At 40.9% G+C, this 24,963-nt stretch overlaps 1 protein-coding gene across 6 annotated transcripts in view; it reads right to left on the bottom strand.

Moving 5' to 3' along the window:
- The window catches only part of actn1 (actinin, alpha 1), a 57,122-nt gene that overhangs the window by 14,042 nt on the left and 18,117 nt on the right, over nucleotides 1-24,963 (bottom strand). For 4 of the 6 annotated variants that reach the window (XM_085258440.1, XM_085258435.1, XM_085258437.1 and 1 more), the window contains exons 2-10: nucleotides 16,444-16,558; nucleotides 15,918-16,037; nucleotides 11,848-11,934; nucleotides 11,181-11,268; nucleotides 7,784-7,862; nucleotides 7,409-7,490; nucleotides 6,579-6,664; nucleotides 1,842-1,934; nucleotides 601-831 (exon numbers count right to left, since the gene is read on the bottom strand). In XM_085258440.1, the coding sequence (XP_085114566.1) occupies nucleotides 601-831; nucleotides 1,842-1,934; nucleotides 6,579-6,664; nucleotides 7,409-7,490; nucleotides 7,784-7,862; nucleotides 11,181-11,268; nucleotides 11,848-11,934; nucleotides 15,918-16,037; nucleotides 16,444-16,558 (981 nt within the window). Of the gene's footprint in view, nucleotides 1-600; nucleotides 832-1,841; nucleotides 1,935-5,290; nucleotides 5,377-6,578; nucleotides 6,665-7,408; nucleotides 7,491-7,783; nucleotides 7,863-11,180; nucleotides 11,269-11,847; nucleotides 11,935-15,917; nucleotides 16,038-16,443; nucleotides 16,559-24,963 lie in introns of all 6 variants that reach the window. The other 2 variants (XM_085258436.1, XM_085258439.1) reach the window with 1 other exon arrangement.

The following is a 24,963-nucleotide window of genomic DNA, read 5'->3' as shown; positions in this document are numbered from 1 at the left end:
AAGGAGTGACGACTTATTCTGTTTAGATCAGTCCTCAACGTGGAGCTGAGACTGCTAAACCTTGAGTGTAAAATGTTAAGGTACTATTTGTTGCACTGTTTGAAAATGCTAAATGTTTTACATGCATTCAAATTGCTTGGAATTTGCATGTGCAAATGTTGAGCACCTTAATTACACAAAAATGGTTTTAGAAACTTGGTTTGAGCCATTTAGAAGTTCAAAAGCAGTTGTTACTTTTGTCTGGCTGTATTTGAGCTTTGATAAATGCTTTGCAGATGAGGCTTTATTGCCTTTTTCAGTTAATAATGAAAGCTTTAAGACTGAACCAAAAGGGAATTGAAAACAGTGAAGTTACAGTTGGTGGAATCTTATTCGATTTGTTCGTATACTATTTATTTCACAGTTATAATGGGAAAAATGCCTCCTGATGTTTTGAGACTTTACAAATTGTAAAATGTTTATGTAATTGTTGTCACGGCGTAATTATTCATATTATGTAATAGTAGAAAATGCAAAATTGTTAGAGTAAAAAAAGTTACAATGTTTTCTGACATCTCAAACTTTTTCAAGTTTGTTCTTTCAGAAACTGCCCTGACTTACCGAGACCATCTTTCCCTCAGAGGGCATGAACGCAGGCCTGTTGCTGAGCCTCAGCTTGGTCTGCAGGGTGTTGAAATTGATCTCCAACTGGCACTTTTCCTGCACTTTGGGCGGCTTGTGGAGGCGGCGATAATCTCTGAAGTCCTCCAGCTTCTGCTGCATGGCCTGCATGGTGTTCTCCGGCATTCGGTTCTCCAGCCAGGGGATGGTGCGACGGATCCACTCCAACAACTGGGGTGTTGTGTAATGTGTGGAAAAGTGTATGTATGTATGTGTGTGTGGTAAAGGATGAGATTATGAGGAGGCAGATGGAGGGAAAATGAGTTCATGGAGATGAATGGGGAAGAAGAACCATGCAAATCACAGAAAATGGAGCGTAATGATCGTCAGAGAGGAAGAAGATGAGATGTGTTGGATGTGATTGACATGTGAAGAAAGAATATAAGGTGAGATAATTAGTTGACTAGTTACGTTTTACTAACTGATTGCAACGAAATGTATGTTTTGTGTCTTTTTGTTTTCTCTCATTTTCTTTACCATTATCTATAACACAGCATCAGATATACACAAATATTTTTGTATTGAAAGTTCACTTATTTTAACCTGACTTTACAACAAGAATGCACCAAAAATAAGTCTTTTTAAAATAGTTTTTAATAAACAGTTAACTTTTAAAAATCCACTGATTTTTTCAAGGAATTGTTCATCATTTGGGGAAATAGGCATACTTTCTTTTGTCATGAGAGATAAAAGTCTCAGCTTCAGTGGCATAAAGTGCTAGCCTGAACCTGCCCACTGGTACTGTGGTAGGTAAATACGTAAGGATAGAATGAAATAAACACGTTAAGTTCATATCTGTTTGTTTAATCTGTGACAATTTACATAACTGTAAGGTAACTCTATAATGTTATCATGCAGCATGTACTTTACCAATCTGGTCTAATTCTCTGCTACATCAAAAAACCTCATTTATAAGCAAATGGTATAAAATGAGAGAGAAAACAGACCGACTACCAAAAAATCTGATTTTATCTGGTGCACTTCTATGCCTAAAACCTGTTTGTCTGGCCGCTGGTTATCTTGATCTGCCATGTTTATACCTGTTTAGAGCACAAAAACCCCCAGGGGTAGGAGGTGAAGGAGTGGTGCAGTAAGGGTGGGGAAAACAGAAAGGGGGGGGGGGGGGGGGGGAGTAGAGAAGTTGCAGGGCAATTAAAGGATAAAAACTGGGGTGTGCTCACATCACTGGCCAGCTTCTCATAGTCCTCCATCAGCTGCTCATTCTCTTGGTTGACAGCCAGCACCTTGCAGATCCTGTTGGCCGCTGTCTCTGCCTAAATGGCGGGAGCGAGGGGGGGGAAACAGAGTGAGACCCACAGCTGAGAGAGACAGAGCAAATTTTGAGCCTTGGTGTTATGCAGCTATCTCTAATGTTCCTTGCATATCTAACTGGTGAGTGTGCCACAGGTGATATATTTGATCTGACTGCATCCATCCATCCATACTGCCTACACAGAAGCACTCCAAGATTTCCCAAATGAGTCATTTTTAGGGAATGAAGCAATACATCAGCAACAGCTCTGCAGGGAAGTAAAATCAGGACAGTCACTGCATGTTACCATACCTATAATGTATAATGATGCCTGGACGTGTGTGCTGTACTGAGAATGTCAATGAAATGCCCCAAGATTAAATAGAGTCCAGCCTGTTTCCAGCAGGCACGACTCTAGAGAACAACGGTGACAACTCAGAGAGCTGTAACAATGATGCATTAAACTGTACCTGCCATCAGGTGTAGGGGCAGCGTTCTCTCTGCAACACTATCTTTTTATAGCATAGCAGCAGCAAATAGTGTTATTTTAGCCTCTCAACCTACATAAAGAGAGCTCTGACTGGAGAAATGTAGAGTGAAGCCCAGTGGGGGAACAGAGGGGCTCATCTCTGACATAACACCTCTCTCAGTCTTTAATACTGAATGCACAATGTATGAATAAGTCACTGTGACGATATGTAGTCAGGTAACCTGTTGTGTGTAAGATGAAAATGCTGTAAAGAGAAAAGAATTCTGAAAGAAAATACAAGCAGAAACTGAAGTGACATGCATAAAGTCTGGAAAATATGCAGCAGATTTTAGCTGAGAAATGCAGCACACCCAGACACAGTTTTTAGAATAAAACAAGAAACTCCATCTGCGACTGCAGCAAATCAAAACCATTGGCAATATACCTCTGAAGTGCTTGACAAGTAAATGTATTGATTGAAAAGGCAGCACAGCCTTGCAGCAGTGTCCTTTTAGAGGGTGCACAGTCTCAGTAAGCTAAACCCGAGTCTCCCTCCTGCCCCATTTCATAGTTCACAGCCTGGCATCCCACACTGAGGACTGTTTCCAGCCTCTTTTGTTAAGAGATCACAGGGGAAACTTGGCTCGGTCAGAGACATGCTCCGGGGGTTCCACCAGGAGTTGCCTTAAAAGGAGAGCCATGATGTGCAGGTCGTGCTTCTGTGAGCAAATGTTTGCATGCTGGGCCTGTTTAATGAAAGGCTCGACAGCCAGGACCTCTTTCATGAATTACTTTGTTGTGACATCACAGCGACCAGAGGGAAGGATTATTAAGGTGAAAACCATCTTCCCATTTATCTGCGGTGCCACTGTGGACACTGCCCTATTTTGTGTCTCTTCTGTATGATCAGCAGAAGCCCCACAGACCTGCTGCTCAAACCTTCAGGTCAGAAGAAAGTCAACTCGAAGAGATGGTTTGTTTCAGACAGTGGAAAAACTAAGGGGGCGCACCAAGACTTGATATAACAAATATTTTTAATGGAACAATTAAAGGAAATTTTATCATAATAGGTCCCGCATTAAAACCTAGAGATCATAGTTCTTTGATTCTTTTGACATTCCTTTTTTGATTCAAGCCCTTAAACTTGCAATTACTAATTTTTAGCCCCTTTGGGACAGCAGAAACACTCATTAAACACCACAAATTTCTACCAAATAACAGATTTTGAGCATGATTGCAATTTTCCCTCCCGTTCCCTCCTGTCTCTTTAGCAGCTATAAATGAGTTCTTTTGTCTAGTGTGAAGTTTAACTGAGCTTTTCACTTTAAACATTTGACAACACTGACTGAGAAACAAAAGAAATAAACTGGCATGTCTGACAGCAAAACTAAGAGCTGAAAGAAGCTAAAACAAAGCACAGAAGAGCGACAAACTGTGATAAAATTCTGGGCACTCTCCTCGCCACACAGACTATGCACTAATAAAAATGGACCATGTGATCCAATGTTAATAATGGGGCCGTAACTTAAAATTGGACCTTAAAGAAGATGGAATATGTGTGTAACTACAAACTCCATCAAAGCTCAATGAAACCTCCACAATGAGAGAAATAACTAATAGTTTTTTATATTCATGTTCCATTGTCATGTAGCAAACAGGTGATACACATGTGTCTCCTTGCTGCCACCTTTTTTGAACAAGGGAGAAAAAGGAATAACAACATAATCATGTAGCACAGAATCTATTTTTGGATCAGAGACTGAATTGTAACCTGATTATCAGGAATTACACTTCCTTAAAAAACAATACTGTTATTTAACTTTGTGGAGTTAATGTGAGGATTTCCACGTGCAGAGCGTTCCAACATAGGAATGTCTAACTCATAGTGTTTATTGCTAAATATCTGCCCTAAAGGGTGAAATCGGAGGTGTTAAAGAGAGGAGGAGTAACTGTTCCTCCACCCATTGTTTCTGAAATCTACGCCAGAGCTGTAAAACTGTGTGCCAGCCAGCAGCAGTTTCCGGACTCCTGCTTCTCAGGAGAGCTCCATTAAGAAGTGGATCCTAATAAAGATTTTAAGTACAGGAGACTTAGCGGATATCCTGCATGTGTGATAAGTCTCTATTACTCGCTGCGGAGATCTTTAGCGGATTTGGCATGTCTTTGGAATAATATATTCCACTGAGAGTGCAGGGACTAGTTGCAGGGGTGTACATTGTATCAGGGATCAATATACTGCTGAAAGAGAGGAGATAAGGAGGCTCTGAATAAGCCAAGTCTCCCAGTGGAGCCACCCACAATAAAAATGCATCAAGCGATAGCACTTCGAGGCACATAAACTCAATTTTCAGATAGCAATGATGTCAGCAATGCAAATATGTGTGTGTTTCTTGGATTGCTTAATGTTTTAATATGAAGTCAGAGCAACCAGATATCCTACTCCCACCTAGTCTATAATCAGGATTTGCTGTGCAGAGAGGAAGAACTCTGGGTGCCCTGCCTTTACTGCAGGACAAGAGAAAATGCTCTTTAGAAACTTATGTTATTGTAGTAGGAAACGTGACACTTTACATACGAATTCAAAACATAGACCCTGCTTTTAGCTCTATTTTTCATCTCCACAGACTTCCTGTTAGCTACTGAATGCTCCATTATGTTAAATACGTAAACTCTTATTGTTTCTGTCTGCTGTCTGAAGCTGGACCAATGATGTACAGTAAGGGTTTTTGAACATTGCTATGAGGGAGGTGTAAGTGAATGGAAACATGGAAATGTATAACCCAAACAATGAGCTAAAAAAAAAAAACGCTAAAAAGCTTCAGAGAACTAAGACAAAAAAAATACTGCCAACCAGTACAGCAGGTATTTTGTGATTTTTTTTAAACTTTTTATTATGTTTTATTTCTCACCTTCTGTTTGCCTGAGAATGCGTGGTAATAACACGACACATAAGTCATGACGGCCTTCTCATCTGGCCTCAAGGTGCTAATGATATCTGCCAAGGGAACAGAGGAAAAGGAGAGAGGACAGGGAAGAGAAAAAGGCACCAGTGTAAAAGTGTGCAGAGACAAAAAAAGGCCAGCAGGGGGTGCAGTGACAAGTTATCTCCAGTTTACCTGCAGTTGGTCTTCAAGTTAGCTTGTTATTAGCGATTCTTAATTTTTCTCGTGAAAAGTGAGATGCTTGCCTTGATTCAAAGTGGGAGGTGGAAGCATGAAGTGAAAACACATTCATTTTATAAGGAGTAATGGTTTCTTGAGTGTTTTAACTTTTCATTTTGTTGCATTGAGAGCCAGCTGTATGTCATCCCACACCTCCTTATCTATGATGCAATCCAGAGTCCAGCTGTAGTTTAACTTCTCTCAATGAGGCACACCACTCTCTCCACTTATAAACACAGACGTTTTTAGTGCACGTTGCTTAAACACAGCTGTGGTGAAGTGCTCTCTCCACTGCTGGGCCTCTTAGATGAACCTGGCTCTTATATAACTTGTGCCTCATGATGCTGCAGAGGTGCAGCACAGTCTCACATTTCCTGTTGTATTTCTATGTACGCTGTTGTCAAACTAACAGACAGGAATTCGTTATCCCACTGAGAAACTCCAAAGTAGCACTTCTTTCCTGTAAAGAAACAGGTAAATGGACTCCTGTGTGTAACCAGCTGCCACATATCCAGCCTCCTGCTTGACTACGAAGCACCAGTTTTAATTGTATTCATTCCTTCACTCTCAATTTAAGCTGTCACTCCGAGGGCTGAACATAATCGTCCAATTAAACAGTCACATATCCCCTTCTGTAATACACTTCAGGCTAATTTGTGTCAAGCCATTGCTGTTATCACAGCCAATCACCATCACTCCGATCAGATAAACGTCGCCACACTTCCCACTCTGCTTTTGCTCAGCACCATGAAACCCTAATGAGGGGTGGCTCCGCTAGCCTGCAGTGCCATTACAACAAGGTAGACTGGAGACACACTTGCACTCGCTGCCTTTAAGAACAGCGTGTTTTTGTCCCATCATGCATTTGGTAGTGTGAACCATGCGGAAAGTAAAGAAGACGACCCCTGCAGGGGGCGTTGTGCACTGCAGAGAGAAGGATACTGTTAGGAGAAACACGTGGAGGTGGAAAAAAGGGAAAGAGGGGAGTGAGGCGAAGAGGAGAAGGAGGAGGAAGGAGACGCTGCATCCAGGATACCTTCTGAGCGCCTGAGAAGGCGTGGTAGAAGCTAGAGACGTAGGTCATGATTGCCTTCTCGTCCGGACGGGCAGTGCCCACAATGTCTGTGGGGAAGAGAGGACGTCAGGGAGGGGATGGAGGTTAGGGTTGAGTGGGAGGAGGTTGAGGTTGTTAAACACAGAACAGTTAAATGAAGAAACAGGAAACAAAACTCATCACATAAATAATATTTAGAACGAAAACAAAATCAGTGGTATGGACCAGATGCGCTTATGGGCTTTAGCTACATCTCTTAACAGAAAACCTCCAGTTTTCAAATCTAAAAACTACTTGGTGAGCAAACCATACTTGAAGATACAGGATGACGTCAGTAAGGCTTAATTTATTTGTAGAGAAAGAACTGAATATTTACATTTAGTAGAAAATAGTCTCCCATTGTTTGCACAGCTGCACAAGTGAATGCTAAGGCCAAAATATACCCTCTCAGGAATCAGGATAACGCGCACTTGTTGAAAAGTTGGTCATTTAAAGTCAAAGCAGAATGTCATTACCAAAAAGAAATTCAACAAATAGACAGAAAAAGTGGTATTTTTTGCATTCCTCCACTCTTTCTGAAGGCACAGTAACTCTCACAGCTGTAAACACTAAAGCAGTTAGAGTGGTTGAAACTTGAAATAAAGTGATGCAATAATACAAAGATCGAGTTAAGGTGACACCGAGGTCTTCAAAGAGCTTTCAGATTTCTGAAGAGGAAATCTAAGAGAGCAGATTTTTGCTTTTAAACAAAGAGAGGCAAGAAATCTGCTCTTCGTGACGTGATTTTACAGTTTGACTCCCTGCCTGCTCACCTTCTGCGTCCAGCATCTTGGGGATGTCCAGGTACTTCTCTGCCACGTCGAAGGCTGTGTTCAGGTTGGTCATGGGGTCGTCCTGGCAACAGGAACAACCAGCAGATCATCAAGACTTTTACATTGCTTTTAACTGCACCATAGAAATAGTTAACATCATCATTGGAGATATAAACATGGTAATTAAAGTTAGCTACAGGGGCTGGCAACCACTACAGAAGAAGGTACAGCTAGAGTTTCTCGTTAATTGGTCAGAAGACAATCATGTTACTTCCTTGTCTTATTTTCAGAGTTTATTTGAGGCATCTGAAACGCAGTGACTCCTGTCTACAGCTCCAGTTCGGGGTTTCCATTGCCTTTGAGCAGCACACTCACCTTGCGCAATTTTCCATAGTCAATGAGCTCTGGACGGTGTCGATGAATGAGCGCGCAGAACCCCAAACCATCTTTCCAGCTGAGAGAACGAGGCAGAGAAAGAGTGATCAGGAAAAATGGCAGGAATTTAACTTTAATCAAGACCATCCCCATCAGTCTGTCCTCCTTAATCAGCTCTGTGTCAACCCCGAATCATTCCAACACCACGTGCCATTTTACTGTTATCTTCTGCACCAAACGTGCTCAAACAATAGCTCTTAAGAAATTCAATGTTTTTTATCCTTTGCCATGAAATTTTCCTTTGTGCTTTTGTTGCAGAATAAGAAATAAGACATACTAAGACGAGACAGATGTTCAACGTGTGTTCGGGACCCAAGGTGGGGCTTTTGGTGCTTTTCAAAAGAGAAACTGTTTAAAACTCTGATATCTGTTGGAATTTGAGCGCCAGAGCCTGGAACACATTCAAAGAAAAAGATATTCCTGCTCAGACACTTTTGTACACTCAACAGACATGATATCTTGGTACTGGTTTTCTTTCATTTTCCAGAGCAATTGTCTTGGCAAGCGATCTCACTGCGACTCACTAACAGATGTTACGTGGTTCGCTTTTTATTGTATGCAGAAACCAACTGGCTCTCTTCTGCACAAATACAATAGAATGCCAGGTTTTAGTGACTCATATAAAGTTATTTATAATTCATCTTCAGCATTTACTGCATTTTGTCATATTTAAACGATGCAGCACAACAATCTTCATGCAGATATTCTCTGCCTATGCTTTCCCTTTTGATGAGACTGGCAATAATGCTAACATTTGGCCATTTGATGATCAACATGTTATATGCACTAATATACTCCCATATCATCAAGATGCTGGTAATGTAACCATGTGTTCATAAGACACCAGATGGCCAGATCCTCTTTTACCCAGAACATGGGGTGTCTATGATTTTCAAAAGGAATTTCAAACTTTGATCACACATGCTTACACTCCACAGGTGTTTTTTTGTGTTGTTTTATTTGGTTTTCTTTTGTTTTATTATATTTTGCCGTTTTCACTGCCTTAAGGCACCGTTAACCTAAACAGGACTTTAATCCTCTGTGTTCAGCACATCAGGATTGTGTGTAATAAAATGTGCTTTATAAAGGAAACCGTCATTGCCTTCAACCTAAGTAAGCCTAAGCACAAAGAAGGCCTTTGTATACAAATAATTCTCAATCATTTAAAACTATCATGCACTGTGATGTAATCTGAGAAATAATTCCGTATCATATTACTGAGCTATTGTCAATTGTTTTGTTTTGCTCTTATTTATATTTCACTACTTTCCAGCCTTTCGTATCTCCAATATGTGGAGAAAAGCCGACCATGTGGATATTTTGCGATTTTAAGATTAGATATTAGATTTGAAATTATTTCCAAGTCATTGCATCCTATTATTTTTGGATCCCAGGTTGTAAAATCCATACAAGGCATAGCAGCTAAATCTGATTTTGATCGTGATTTTGTTTCTCTGAAATATATTTCTAGCTTGGCCTTCTGTGGCTCATTGATTGGTGCCCTTGGTGCTGAAACCAGTCGGTCTAAATGCAGCACGATGAGATGGAGCCTCACAATATCATCAATCTGGGGAAGCTGGAGAAGGTTTATTAGTGCTTTCTGGCTCCAAACAACAAATTAGTGAGATGGGATGCTTAATGTATTATTCGCCATAAAAAAGTGCCTGCAACGCACAACAGGAGTTTTTACAAGGGTGCTCATTGCTTCTTATACCTGAAGCAGCAGTATGTGAGCGTTCAGAGAGAAAAAGCAAACTCTGTACTCTTCCCTCCTCTTCCATCTCAAAAGCCCTGCTATCATCTCTCACAGTGAGACCACATCAAAGATCGGGACTCTGCTCTGGCAATCCCATTCTCCTGAAATGACCTCATCTCCACCTTCTCATCTCAGCTTTCATCCACATCTGAGGATCACAGAGGTCTTCTTTCAATAATTCAACATACATGGAGGCATTCTGTGTCATGGATCCAGGCCCAGCCAGGCCTGAAATAGGGATGCCTGGGTAGCATCCTCACTTGTATTTTCACATTCAGAACTTACAGCTGTAATTTGATTAATTATTTGCATGCAACATGTCTATGGATAATTACTTCCACTTCCTGCGTTTCACAGTATACTTTAGGAGGATGTCTACTGTCTGTTCCTGGTTAAGGGTGTGCACTCTGCTATTTCAAGTCTGATCTGTTAACTATCAACGCTGTCTGAGGCAACAGCTCTCATCTGCATCGAGTCTGAGCTATTTATGAAATTATGTGTTTGTGTAATTCGGGTGTTTTAAAAAATTCACTCCACATAAAGACCTCACTGAAACAGCCAAGCTGAAAACCACATTTTAACTGAAGCAGTGCCCTTTGCCGATATTTGGAGAAGGATTCATGCATAAAAAGCTTACCAGTAGGAAAGTATCATGTGTCAGTAAGGGGACTTCCAAAATTTAAAAACACTTCACTGAAAGAGGCTTATGCTTTAATTTTTTTGGCATAGGTGGCAACAAATGGTTGCAACAGGATACCTGAAAGTGCAAGTCCTCGAACACGAACAAAGACTAAACCCAAATACAGAATTTAAACACATGATGAAGCATCCTGTCAGAGATTTAAAAAAAAAAAAATCTCTAACAGGTTGTCTCACAGCTGGGACGCAACCTAAGAATCTGTGTTGCATTAAGGTTATTCATAGTTCATAGTGTTAGAAGAGATCTAGATCACAAGGTGACACAAATACACTTCTGTTTATGTGTGTGTGCACCTGCCAGTCGAGCAACAACATGCCTCAGGTGCTTAAGCGTTTCATCGTCCGCCCATGATGAGATTTGTGCGTTTGCAAAGATTTGTTTTTCCCAGAGTTTCCAAAACAAAGACGAACAACAAAGACAAAGGTAACATAAGCCAGAGTGGACGGGACGATATTCAACCATCCTCCTGTAATCCAGCTCTGAACTTTTGCTCAGGTAATATCTGCTTACTGTATCTCCTGATTGTCAGAAATATTTCCAACACTAAGCAACAAACTGGGCTGTTTTCCTTTTTCCCCTCATCTTATTTTAAGGTTTGCTTATAAATGAGCATTAGAACAACGAAGAGCCAAAAGCAAAAATGCACAAAAGGTAAATTTTTCCACTGAGGTTAAGCTAAAACTGTTTTTAGCTGAGGTGAAGGCACCCCTGCTCGTACACATTCTTTAGTCTAATTTTCCCTGTTTGACATCAAATTTTGAGCCTCCGATAGTTATGTTTATGGTTCCACAATCTCATGTGATTAACTGCAACTGCAGCTTAGCATGTGAGTAAAACAACCATCTGTGTGGCTTAATTTGTGCTCCTCTCCAGCCTCGTACCTGATGTGAAAGTTTTGGATGTTAACATTCTTGTATGGCGCAGTCTTCCTCTGGCACCACAGCAGGAGGCCCTCTTTGGCAGATGTCTCTGTGGTTGGAGAGAAGGGATCATTGTGAAGTTGGAGGAACTCTCGGGCTTTTACTTTGACCGACTCTCCACTAATCCCTGTTTAGTGCTGGATTAAGTGGAGGTGAAGAGAATGGAAAGCATGTGTGACTGCTTGGAGGTTTCATGCTTTCCTATTTCCAGTCAATACCAAATGGTGTCAAACATCCTCTTTTAGCAAACCAGTAAAGCAAAGTTCACTAATAAACACAGTGTGGAAATGCCGCACAAAGCAAACTTTACAAACGTCTGGCGTTTAAATTGGATTATCCTGTAAATGCATTATATACGTTAACCATGGGCAGGACCACATCGCAAACGTTTCCACCTTGAAAAGAAAAAAAAAGAAGCTTTTTTAAGCTCAGTGCAAAGGTCTTAACACTGAGACACTGTGTCAATGAAAAGTGTTTTCAATTGCAAATGAAGACAGTGAGCTAGGCTTCTTTTCAATAAACCAAATGAATAAGACGCGTGTGGAAATGTTCCCACAAACACAACCACACACACACACACACACACACACACACACACACACACACACACACACACACACAATGCTACCTTCCACAGAAATGTCTTGAATGGCAAAGCGGAGGATAATGGTCCAGATCATTCCCAGGGTCATCTTGGCGTTGCCATCTACGATCTCTGTAAGAGGGAAAACCAGTAACATTTCAGGACTGATGCATTCAGCAGGCACTTATAGTATAATATATTTTTCTCACATCTGGCTTGTTTGGTGGTTTTCAAGCAAAGAAAAACTAAATTTTTAGGTTTAAAAGCTGACAATTTTGTCCATGGCTCTAAGGAGAAGGCAAAGCCCTTTGGTTTCATCTATTTAATGGATTGCCATAAACTTTGAAACTTTGCCACATCAGGCTTTACAGACTGCACCTATTCTTAGTCCCTTGATGTGGATTAAAAACACTCAATAAAACTCCTTCAACAGGGGGGGAAAAAAAATAGAAGAAGAAACTCTCAGGAACGCAGACACGTTTAAAAACAAACAAACCCCATCATATTGCTCTGTGAGACTTGTACAGTAATATTAGATGTTAAGATTACTTATAATAGCTTTTAAAAGACTATATTGCTATTCTGTGTTGTATAGATACAGGCATTTACTGTAAATGTTATTGCAACAAAACTTATATGTATTTTGGGTGTTTGGAAAACATTTCCATTAAAATTATCATATTTTAAAGATGCTAAAAATACAGCACAACAATTGGATGTCATCCTAAGGCACCAACATCCCAACTTTGAGTAGTTTCTTATACTTAAACTACTGAGTGAATGCTTGTGAGGCCAGCAGTTTAACAGACTCACATAACCTAACATGCACTTGCACACAAACCAGCTACCAAAACAGAGAGTGGAGACGCTCAGGTTACAGCTCACGCGCAGGGAGGCTGATCTCATTTGCTGCTAAGAACTCCACTATATTTTGATCCCTATTTAGTAAAACAGCTACTTGCTGAGATATCAGTGTTCAAAATCTTTTAATCTCGATGCTTAGATTAGACAACAAGATAACCAAGAGGTCAACTAAACACTCAACTCCACTTTAATGATTTCCCTTATGTGTGCAGCAAAGCCTTTATGAATGAAACGTGTGATGATTCAGTGATTTGAGCCAAGACCTGTTAAGCTGTCAATCAGCTGTGTGCCGGCAGCTGAAGGCTGTGAACGAACTGCCTGTGTCCAGCCCTCTCTGTGTTGTCGATAATGAAAATCCCCTCCAACAGGTCACCCTGTTTGCCCGCCTTCAATAATTATTTGTTTCTGCCTCTAATCCAATAAGGCTTGGAGCACGGCCGCTCGACTGTGACAAACTCAGACTGCGAGATGCCAGTCAGATGTCTCTGCGTGTAACGCGGTGCGAAAGACGCCCGCGATTGAATTAGGAGGCAGAAAAAAGTCAAGCTCGGTGCTTCAGGCTGACACATGCAGATACATGTTGAGATTAGCTCTAATGAACATGACTGATCCACCAGGGGAAGAACAAAAATCCTTCTAATTCCATTTGAAACTGCATCCCCCCGTCTTTTATCCCTCACCCACAACAAACCCCCTGAGGAGTCGCAAAGACCTGAGCCTTCGACTAGTCACTTCCCACCAACACAGCTAGCAGAGCGGCAGGACCAGGAGGGGATTCCAGGCGGATAATCTGTCTGGAATGTTGGTCTGGCTTAGGAGTTTTTATACTATTACTCTGGGCAGAAAAAAAATCTCTAGTTAATTTCAAGTTATTTCAATTAATTTAAATTTAAAATGCACCTGCCCTGTCTCAGTTGTGATTATTCGCTGGTGTTCTTTGTTTGTAATCAAATATTTTTGACTTTCCTACTGCTGGTCTCATTGAACACATAACTGATATCTCTCAAGCTAAGGAAAAATGACACAACCAGGTTTTTTTTTTATAGTTTAGACATTGCAGATCAGGTCTGTCAAACTCATCTACCCCACAAGTTTGAGCTCATGTGGGGTGGACCAGAGTAACTAATTATTCCCCCTAATTGCAAAAATCACCTAAAATCTTATTCAGTTGCTATATTTTAAAATAAAATAATACTATAAGCCACTTAAAAAGTTGACATTTATACAGCTTGTGAATTAAAAATATGTTAAATCAATTTTTCATTCAATCCATGTTTACGCAGATGAAGCACAATTGTGACTTTGTCAGATTTTGCGTTGCAGCTCAGCTTTTGTCATTAAAACCTTCTCAAGCTAAGGAGTTCTTTGCAAGATTTGTGCACGACGCTGACAGAGACCGGCTTATGATGGAAAGACTAGAGATTCTGAACAGCAGGCGTTAAGACTGGTCAGAGGTTAACCTTATTAAGGAAGGGAGGCATTGGGGAGGGACAGTAATGCCCGTCTTAGCCACCGTCCAAGGGATCATATTCATTAAAGGGACACTTCACAAAAACATTAAAACATATAATACATCTTTAGTCAATACAGTTATAAATTGAAGGAGAATCTATCAACCTTAAATTCTAAGGCTTTAGTTTTGTTTATTTTCAGTAGAACAGACTCTGCTAGAGTGCTTTTTACAGTTAAAATTATTCCTTATTCCTGTATTTACCTTCAATTGTTCCTTAATGAAGAAATTTTCACTTGTCTCACTTTAAGATTAACCTCACTTTGCACATGCAGGTTTGTGGGACTTCTGTTATCATAGGCAGAGCTGTGTGGCTGAGTTGACTGCATTAGGCCTCAGTCACACAGCCCTAAAGACCAGTCAGCAACCATATGGCAACCAGAAAAAAATCCCACTGATAGGTGAGTGGCTGCTGGAGGTTGCTACAGGACCCAAAGAGATATATGGTGCTGCACTCCTCCTTGGGATTTCTTTGTTGCTAGCAGGAGTTGCAGTAGTTTACCGCAGAAACAGAGAACATACACCTTCAAAGTAAAAGTTTCCCCTTTTGAAACCTGTTGATTGCAACAGTAAGGCAAACCTTTTACTATGAAGTTGAATTTTCCAATTTCCTTTTCTCTGTCCCATTTTTTCACGTTTCCAGGAAAAAAGGAGATTTTTGGGTGAAGCTGATCTTACCCAGCAACCACTTGCCAAAAGGCTGGGGGATACACATTTATAGCCACTGACTATATCAGGGGTAGGGGACTCCAGGCCTTAATGGCCGGTGTCCTGCAGGTTTTGGATGTGTCCTTGATCCATCACAGCTGATTTAAATAGCTAAATTACCTCCTCAACATGTCTTGAAGTTCTCCAGAGGCCTGGTAATGATCTAATCATTTGATTCAGGTGTATTGACCCAGGGTGAGATCTAAAACCAACCCTTGAGGTCTGTATTTCCCCCCACCCTTGGACGATATATAGAAATACCTGTTTCCAACTCAAGAACCGAAAACTTCATTTGTAAGCAGATTTCATAGGGATTGCAGTATGTGTTCAGGAACACAAATGTTAAACTGTTAACAGCAAAATCAGCACACCATCTTTAGTAATTCTGGGTAGTTTTTAAAGCCATCTTTCAGCGTTTTGAGGAGCTCTGCAAAATATCTGTTTACTTTCACTCTAAACTAAACAGTAAGCCAAAAAATATCTGACAGTATATGATTTTTTTCAGATTATCTACAGCCATTGACAGACTTCCTGTTTGTTGCAACACATGTATGCAAACTATGCATGTGGCCAAGACTGGGCAGACAGTCAGAGAGAGTGAGAGAGACAGAAAGTGAAAGTCGAGTGTTTACTCTGCTAAAGACTTGTTTACTCTCAGATGGGAAGAGGGTGGACATCCCCAAGTTATTTGTGCTGAACAATGAGCAGCCTCAGCCCCAGAGGGGATTGCTGATCCTAAGATCTACTCTCAGAAAATGCACTGCAAAGCACAAGCTCTGCCCGAGCACTCGGCAATAAGGATCTCATTAAACCGCACAGCAGCCTGTGCCACTGCCATGGTAACGGGTGAGAAAGCGAGAGGGAGGGCCGGAGGCCACATTATACATAACTATTTACAACAGAACAGTAGCTATTGATTTGGCTGATGACCTAATTAAAATCAACAGGTGACAAATGCAAACTAACTACAGAGAAGGTCATTCTGGGTTTTGTGGAAACTGTCTGACCTTTGCTGTGATGTGACATCACTCACCTTCAGCTCCAATAGAAACCAGCTTCACTCCTTTGCTGGCGATAAAGTCGAGGGCTTTGTTAACATTGGAAATCTTGTGGACTCTCATTTTGCCTCTCTCTGGTTTGGCCAAGCGTTCGCCTGGACAAGAAACACATTTTCAATTACAGAAAAATGTTTTTTGATTAGCAAAAATACATGACATCTTACAAAAACAATGTAATGTTATTTTAATACTTCATTCTGAACTCCACCTTCAAATTGACCTACAGCTCTGGTTTCCATCTGCATAATCAAATATGAAGGCCTTAATTTAAATTCCTCTCATAACCAGACACATTATAGAAGATAAAGCTGTTAAAATTGTGTTTCTTTAGTTCAAACAAACACGAGAGTGTTATCTACACTATGATTTAACTGTCAGAAATACATTTTATACAAGCATACTGTTGGACTAGTCCTGTAAGGGGAATTCTGGTAGCTAAAAATCAACAAGTGCTGTTTTCATTCAGGTAATCTTGTTAAGCAAGGAGCTTTTTTCCCTCACCTGAGATGACCTCCAGCAGCAGCATGAGTTTCAGTCCATCCCGGAAGTCCTCTTCGATGTTCTCAATCTGCGTGCCTGCTTTCCTCAGGTGAGAGTTACACCAAGCTGTAAACGTCTATATGATGGGGAAAGAAATCAGATAAAAACACCGTCACATGTGTGTATTTAATGTGCTGCAAAATATACACCAAACATGAGCCAACCAGGTTCTTAAAGGGGCAAGTTTACTTATCAAGCAACTAGAGTTTCTTTGTTTGCATTGTATTGTATTGCAGGCTTATTCAGTTTTACAATCTGATGATATTGGCACTAGTTCAAAAAAATCAAGCAAGCAACGGTGACAATATCATCAGCAGGAGATTATTTGGATTAGCAGATTTATTTAATTAAGTGGGTTTTTTTGCATTTTCTCAGCCTTCCAGATCACACACCACTTCCTCCTCCTTTCAGACCTCATCTGCCCTTTCAAAGTACACACTGTTGTTGTGTCTTGAACTGTAACCTTTTTGCTGTAAGAGTAACGGGCACAGTGGATGGTGAATGCCATAAATCCTGCATTTTTGGCTCATTGCACTTGGCATAAATAATGGGACTAAATCTTTCTCTGACATATTAAATAACACCAATGTGGGTACAGTAGCGCACCAGAATTATCAGCTGTAAAACAAAGAACAGCTCACAGGAATGCTGTTAGCTTTAGGGCACAAATTTGGTAAAAAATAAGAGAATCAACATAGTTCATCTTTTGGGAACTACGAATGTTTGTACAAAATTTGTGCATTTTCTGAGAATTTGAAGTAGATGCTGACATTTTTCAGTCTAGCCCAACATTGCTATCCACAGGGAAAAGCTGCCAGGAAATCATGTCTGGTTAGGATATCTGTGAACAAAATACTGAAACACTGCCAGCTCCGTTTACAGTTTGAGGGATAAGGGAGTTCTCCTACAAGGACTAATAAACCACAACATCGGGACCTTTAAAAGTTACATATCAATGGAAATCTGTTGATGGACAGATGCAATCCCTGCTCCCACACTTTCACCTTTTCCTGTGGTGCCGACAAACTTGACTTCTGGATTTTCTTCACTCAACACACACACTGGACCATTGTATACATACAGTAGGTGTAGCAAGCCTTGGATTGTCTGGCATTGCTGGCATGCAAACATGCTAATGGAAACCATCTGGAGCAGGACCTCAACCGCCCAACAGGAGCTGGCATGAGGACTGGGCCCGTTATGCACCCTGTTGCAAAACGCCTTTTTATGAGTTCCCGGGTTAATTGCATCCACTGTGCGCAGATCAGACACTGTGTTTCCTCCAGAGAGCTGAAGGAGGACCTGCAGGAGCAGAGCCAGGCGTTTATGAAAGCCAACACTGTCTTTCACTGGCTTGCTTTCCACTGCTGGGGAACAAAAGCCACTTAAAAGTCATTGGCGATCTGGTTCGAAGCACTTGTGGAACTTCCGCGATGAGATCACGCTTAAAAATGGAGTCGCGTGAGGTTTACACGGCTATCAATAAACTACAGTGTGGAAGAGCTGGGTTTAAGATGTGTGCGAGGTTGATGGCGTGTGGTGGAGTAAGAAAAAAAACTGGAGGAAACTCTGTAGATACTGTAGAAGATGTGAAGGGAAACAGACAGATTATATGGTGTTTCATCCCTAAGGGCAGGACTGACGGAAAAAGACCAGCACTGAAGATTTATGTGCAAACAGCAGGCACACGCCCTGAACCCAGAAGATACTACTTTCCAGCAATACTACTCATGATTTAAGTCAAGCTCCAACAGGCACTAAGATATTTGAAATAATTCTAATCAATAGTCCCTTTAGGGGCTTTCCAAATGTTTTAAACAGTCGAGGCAGAGCTGTGCTGTCAGCAGCTTGTGTGAATACTGTGCAATTTAATCAAAGTATTAAGATAAGAGTGTTTGCTGGCTCTGCAGGTTCAGATTCTTACAATGTTGTCTCTTTTTTGTCTAAGATGTCATTCTTGACAAGTGCCAGCTCTTTTGTTCCCTCCTCTTTGTGAAACACCTTCAAAATAACAGAAAGACGATCTAAATTATATCAGGAAATTTTGCTAACCACCTGCAAACAGCTTCATGTTAAAGGAGAGCAAAAAAGACAGGAAATGGTGTGAAGTACAAAGTGGAGTGTTTTGTATGCTCTGAGCAGAATAAAATGAGTTTTTACCTAAAACTCGTGATTAGTGCAGGTTTATGAAGACCAGAGTGTTGAAAACACTCAGAGTGAAGCTGCAAAGAGCACAGTTGTGAAAACGACTAAAAGTTCCCAGAAGGAATGTTAGCTTGTTAAATGTCTTGGAAGGAGGGCAAGTTTGGCTGCTTCGGGTTGGACGACAGGCCTCCTCCTGACAGGAATTAGCCGGCCCTCCTGCAGTTTCTCTAAGTCTCTGGGTCACTGTGGAGTTTGGCAACAGCACACAGTCCAGGCTGGCAGCCACCTGCACCCTCACATGACCCCCCTCTGGCTGCGCTGTGGACTACACTCCCAGACACCTTCAGGTGTTCTGAGGCTCTTGGCAGGGCAGGGCTCAGAGTTGCTGCTCCACTGATCACAGAGAGACAGATTACTGCACGAGCAGACAGCCAAGCATGGCTTTGACCTGAAAAGCTCTAGTCAGTCTAATCTTACAAAAAAGAAAGTTAATAAAAGAAATGTGCACATTTTGTTGACCCAAGATCCACTTGAGGTCACCGCATCTGTGAGACTTGCCAGCGACATTACCCAGCACAGTTCAGTCCTCAACCTAAAAGTCTTTCTATTGTAATGTTAAAAATGAAGATATACTATCTGATCTGTTTCAAATTTTCCATCAATAAATTGTTAGGATGATAATTTATTTTCCTGGAATAAAACACTTTATCCTGGAAGACCAGATTTAAGATCCACTTTGAAGGATTCTTGGTTATAGTTGCTTGTCCAGCACCGACTGCTACAGAGTGGAAAGGTCACGTTTTCCCCATTGCTCCTCCTTGGGATTGAAAGTGACAACTGTGCAATGAGTTTCCATATGACTCAAGCTCGTCTTTGCAGAAGATTGCCAACCCAACTTAATTAATAGCCGTGGTGGACTCCCTAAAGAGCTAAGAGAGAAAAACCTCTGAGAGTTACCTAAGAGTGAGGCTGAAGGGCTTTCCCTGTGCTTAGCACATATATATTTATAGCCTGAGGAGGACGCAGGTTGAGTAGCATCGTCAAAAAAAAAACCTTACACAGTATCATCAGGCACAATATGATGTGACATCAATATAATATACTTAAAACTTCAAGACTTACATTTATTTAAAAAAAAAACAATATTAAAGAAAGCCCATGTTTACCCATCATCTCAACTCTGTAGCTCACTGAGACTCTACTACCGTCAACTTCTCTCTGTGTGATTGTTGAAAAGCAGGGACTGATTTAAAAAGAAAACAAAAAAAAAACTGTGTCATTGTTTTTGGATCTGCAACAAAAGGACAGAGTCGCCCACATCAATACAGCAAACTGACCAAAAACTCATGCAGCTGTGAAGCACCTAAAGCAATTAAAAACTGCTCATTATATGAATCCACGGTGTGGCGTGTCTCGTACTATTCCTCTGCACTCCATGTGCAACTGTTTGGTCCTTGTACAGTTTGTGTCAGTACAGTATGTGCTGTGAATCTCTGTAAGCTGTTGACATGTCTGCTCCAGAGTCCTGCCAGTGCAAAATCGTTCTCATTACTGCCGTTTAACGCAGTCTGTTTCAGCTTCAGCATCATAACGTGTAACAGAGCAAAGTGAAAGCATGACTGAAGGGCTGAATGTGTCTGTGGGAGGAACTGGAGGGTCGTAAAAATTGGAGGCCTCCCCCATTCTCTGCTCTCTCTCTTTCTCTGTCTGGTCTCAGCCTCCCAGAACTGAGGCAGGCTGTAAAAACAACAGGGGTCAAGAGTGGGAGAAATCTGCTCCACATCAACTTCGGGGAAGTCTGCCAGTGAGCATCATTGCATGCAATGTTTGTCCCATGGCAACCACCGAATCCACAGTTCAGGACCCTTGAATACCACAGGATACTCAACCTGGATAACCTGTACTCAGTGGTTATAAACACTCTATAATAATTTATGTCACTGGGTATTTTGTTAACCACCAGCACCAATGAAAGAAATCTGACTCAGGTTTTAGTAAAATACAGCTAGAGATCAGTGAGCAACCATCTAGCAACCACTGGTTGCAAGGGAAAAATCTGTATGCAGTAGCTGTAATTGCTATTCATGCAGCCCTAAAGGCCGGTCGGTAACCTCGTGGTAACTCCTGGTCACTAGGGAAAGGTGGTTGCTAGTAGTTACTACTATGAAATTGGTTGCAAAGAGTGCTATACTGAAAACTTTCTTGTGATGGCTTGCAGGTTGCATGTAGTTTGCATGGCAGATGTCGGTTTGGCAGATGCTAACGAAGCAGAAACAGAGAAAATTCACCTTTAAATTAAATGTAACCAACACATTTAAAAAGGTGCAACTTTTACTTTGAAGGCAGACATTCTTAATATCTGGTTTGAGTTGTACTTCCTTAAGCTCAAGTCTTTTCCCTTGTGACCATTTGCCAGATGGTTGCTAACCAGTCTCTAGACCTGTTACATAGAAGTTCACAGACATGTACTGCATGAAATTTTTATTTGTGATTGTCAAAGCCAACTGCTTACCCACAGATACTCTTGCTAAAGTTATTCTGCTAATATACTGGTAAAACTTTGTTTTGTTACCGTTTGCATTTGCTTGGTGGCTGTTATGCATAAAGAGGATATGAAACAGCTCACTGCAACCAAAATAAAATGGACTATTAAAGTCAATAAACATGCATATTTCTGTGGGTTTGGACATTTCTGGGAACATCTGGGGCAATGTTAATACATACAGATGAATAAATAAAAGAATAAAACTGACCAAGTTTAACTGCAGGGAGTGGGGCAAAAAGAAAAATGTATTATATAAATAAATAAGCAAATAAATAAAAGAATTCTGTAAACTTAAGAGCTTTTTCTTTTGTTTCAACCATACTGCCATTCTTTAAAGTGCTTTTTACAAAGCTGTTTGGATTTAATAGGTTCACTTATATGTAAACCTCAACCTGTCAAACTACCAGGAATAAATGATAATACTGATCATATATTGCAAAATGGGAGAAAAATCCCTAACAGACTTACAAGAAAAAAATCTACCAATATAATTTGACTTGATTTGGGAATTTTAAATATCTAATGAAGGTCAGCTCGACTGAAGCTTAATTATAGATGACACAGATTAACTTGTTTTAGCAGACTCATCCTGACATATGACATTACTCAATTAAAAGGTGACTGTGAGTAAGCCACTGTTGTTTTTATTTTAAAAAGCACTAAAGAATTAATCAGGTTTTGAAGCAGTGACTATGATTAATACACTATGATTAGTAACTACAATCATTTCTCACTGTATAAAACTCTCACATATTTCCCTCTTCTTTAAAAACCCACCACCTCCCCTCACTCCTCTTCCTCTACTCCCATCCTCCCCCTTTTTGCCCACTCTCTCCTCTCTCCCACTTCATTAATCACCCTCACTTAGAAAAAAGATTTCCTGCCTCTCTGCCAGTTCCATATTAGTACAATCCTTTTAGTGAAACAAGCCAGCTCATGAGTGCGAGCCCCTGCCATATCCAAACACACAGGCAGGGTGAGTTTAGGCGAAAGAGGAAAGGCAGACTGTGCTGGCAGAGCCTTTGACACAGGAAGGCGGTTTTCAACACTGCGACCGGTTTCTCAAGCCTCAGCCTCCAGCTCAGGGCCTCTCGTGTCCCCACGAAACCCCAGAAACAGGCAGATAAACTGCAATGAAAAAAATAGAGTCTAGGAAAATATCTTTCCAGCATCTCCTCCAAAATGTTTAACAAAGATGGTTAAAAAAGAAGTAGTTTTTCTGTTTTATAATCAAATCCACAACATGAAAAATTGTACTGCTGCTTGCAGCTCCTGCAGTAATGAGAATAAATACTGTCTGGATGAGCTGACATGGAAATGGGCCTCTGTAGATCCTAGGCAGGTAAAAACTGTCATCTCTATCCTAAGTATTTCTCCTACCTTCACTTCATACTGGCTCGTGGGGCAGGAAAGTGCTGATGGAGAGAGTTTTTTTTGTTCCAGGAAAACTGAGCTGCTAACAGTCATACAGCACTTTCCTCCTCCTCAGACCCCCAGATGATTTCCTGATGTGTGATGGATTAGGACATTGCATTTAACCAGACATGCTCACAGAGAGCACATTCTGATTTAAAATGGCACCCCGGAGGAACAGCTGTGCAGGAGAGGAGTGCCTTGCTCAAGAATACGTGAGCAGTAAATGATAAAAGGCTGAGTTGTTCCTCATTTTCCCGTTCATGGGAAACAGGAAAAAAGCTTAATCGTAGCTGTGTTTGTAATTTTATTTCCAATAAATTACAGAAATGTGTAGATTCAGACATGCAAAGCATATCAGTACAAATAATTCACGCTTAATTAAAATTTGGTGAACTCTGACAATGCCGTTGAGGAAACTGAGGTCCAAGGAGACAAAAACACAGGGCCTTGTGGTATAAACTGAGCCCAAAGCACATCCAAGAGAAGCCTCTATGTGGCCAAAAAGCCACAAAACGCGAATGAAAACCAAGCTAAAGTTAAACCACAGCTGATGCTTCCCTGTGCATTTCTGACAATGCCATAATCTGATATTGGCTTCATTTATTTGTTACATCCTTCCATCCAAAACCCAGAACTGAGAATAAAGGTCTGGCAGAGCAGATCGGATAAGATTCGTGTTACTGCCGTCTTCAGTTTGGAGGCATAGCGGGAAAAAGAGCCTTGCAGGACGAGCCAAACTGCTGTCTGGATGCTCTGCAGACTGCTGCGCTGTGGCTCCATGCATCTGGCATGCAAGAAGGCTTAAAACCCATCTCAGAAGTTGAGGGGGAGACAAAAAAGAAACTGATGGTACAGAGAGGAATAACTATGTTATATGTTCACAGACAGAGACGATGAAGAACAGCCAGCAAGAGTTACTATCTCTAAGCCTTTCAAACCATGCCCAGCTGGTGGGGGGGACCCCAGGTAGACCCATAACTCACTGGAGAGATTTTAGATCTTGCCTGGCCTAGGAGTGTCTCAGGACTCCCCAGAAGGATCTGGAAAATGTTGCTGGGGCTTAGACAACTGCCATTGCAGTCCTACTTCGGAAAAGCAGATGAAAACTGTTGGATGGTTGGAGATTGTAGGCATTCACCACCAGCCAAGTTGCAGTTGTATGAGGTTTACATGGATGTAGGGCTGTGCGATATGACCAAAATCTCATATCCCGATATAAGACATCTATCGTCCTGATAACGATATAAATCACAAAAATGTAACATTTTCTGTAAATTCTGTGAATCTCGGGCAGCTCGACTTGTGTGAAGTGTTTCCAGCTGGGCGTCGTGTAGGTGAAGTCGAGTGTTTTAACAGATGCATGAAACTATACATTTTTAGACATAAGTTGTAACGGCCGCCGTTTTCTTTGTATTTATTACACAGCGTGCTGCGGGGAAAAGCCTGTTCTAACGTTTGAGTCAAAGGTTTATTTTTTAGCACCTGACGGCTCTTTTTTGCTTCTCATCCGTAAATACTCTGCATACTCTTTCACGTGATTCAGTTTATTTTGAAAAGTCTCAACAGGATCTTGAGCTTTATTGTGAAAGGTTTATGTGGAAAATAAACAAGCGGACACGCGATGGTTTTACCGTCGTTGTTGCTAACGACAACCCATAAAAACAGGCGCTTGTCCGTACGTAGTGTGGTTATATTAAATATAAGAGAAAGAGAGAACTTTAAGAAATGAATATAGCCACTACAGTGACCATCAAAACGGTGAAAAAATATTGCCGTAAACGTTTATTTTGCGACACCACGAAACAAACGATAGCGTAAAATGAAATGATAGACGTTTTTATATCGTCATCCGATATATATCGTTATATCGAACAGCCCTACATGGATGTATATTTTCAAAATTCAGAGTAATAATTTAAAAAGGAATTCAATAGGTGAGCACCACATATAAAACATAGCTGCAACCCCTCCACCCTTCAGTTCCTGAGTTATAGCATTGCGCAATGACCAAAAACAGTGTGATGTCAGTCAAGCTGACCTTTGGGATATAAAATGCTTCATCATTTCACTAATCATTTTACCAACTAAAAAAGCTATTTATAAAATTCTAGCAGTCTTTTAGAATGATTCGATGGATTTGCAATCAGTCTTGACATTGCTGACCTTTTAGGGAACACAGAGTAAACTGAGGAAACCACGCACTAAAATTAAAGTCTCACCAAAGCATGCATTTTAAAGAATGAAGCAGGGGTTTCAGTCATTTGTCAGGAAGTAGCTGATTGACTGAACTCACTGTGTAAGCCAAACAGAGCTACTACAACATCTTTCATAGCAGAAATGAGTTCAGTGTTGTCACTTTCTGGGCTCAACTCCTG

The sequence above is a fragment of the Mchenga conophoros genome, linkage group LG19 (assembly GCF_057382185.1).
Source record: "Mchenga conophoros isolate Kocher_MC1m ecotype Shallow Benthic linkage group LG19, M_conophoros_male_GT1.1, whole genome shotgun sequence".
Taxonomy (NCBI): domain Eukaryota; kingdom Metazoa; phylum Chordata; class Actinopteri; order Cichliformes; family Cichlidae; genus Mchenga; species Mchenga conophoros.
The sequence above is the reverse complement of the archived record's forward strand: the minus strand, read 5'-3'. Positions and strand labels throughout refer to the sequence as shown.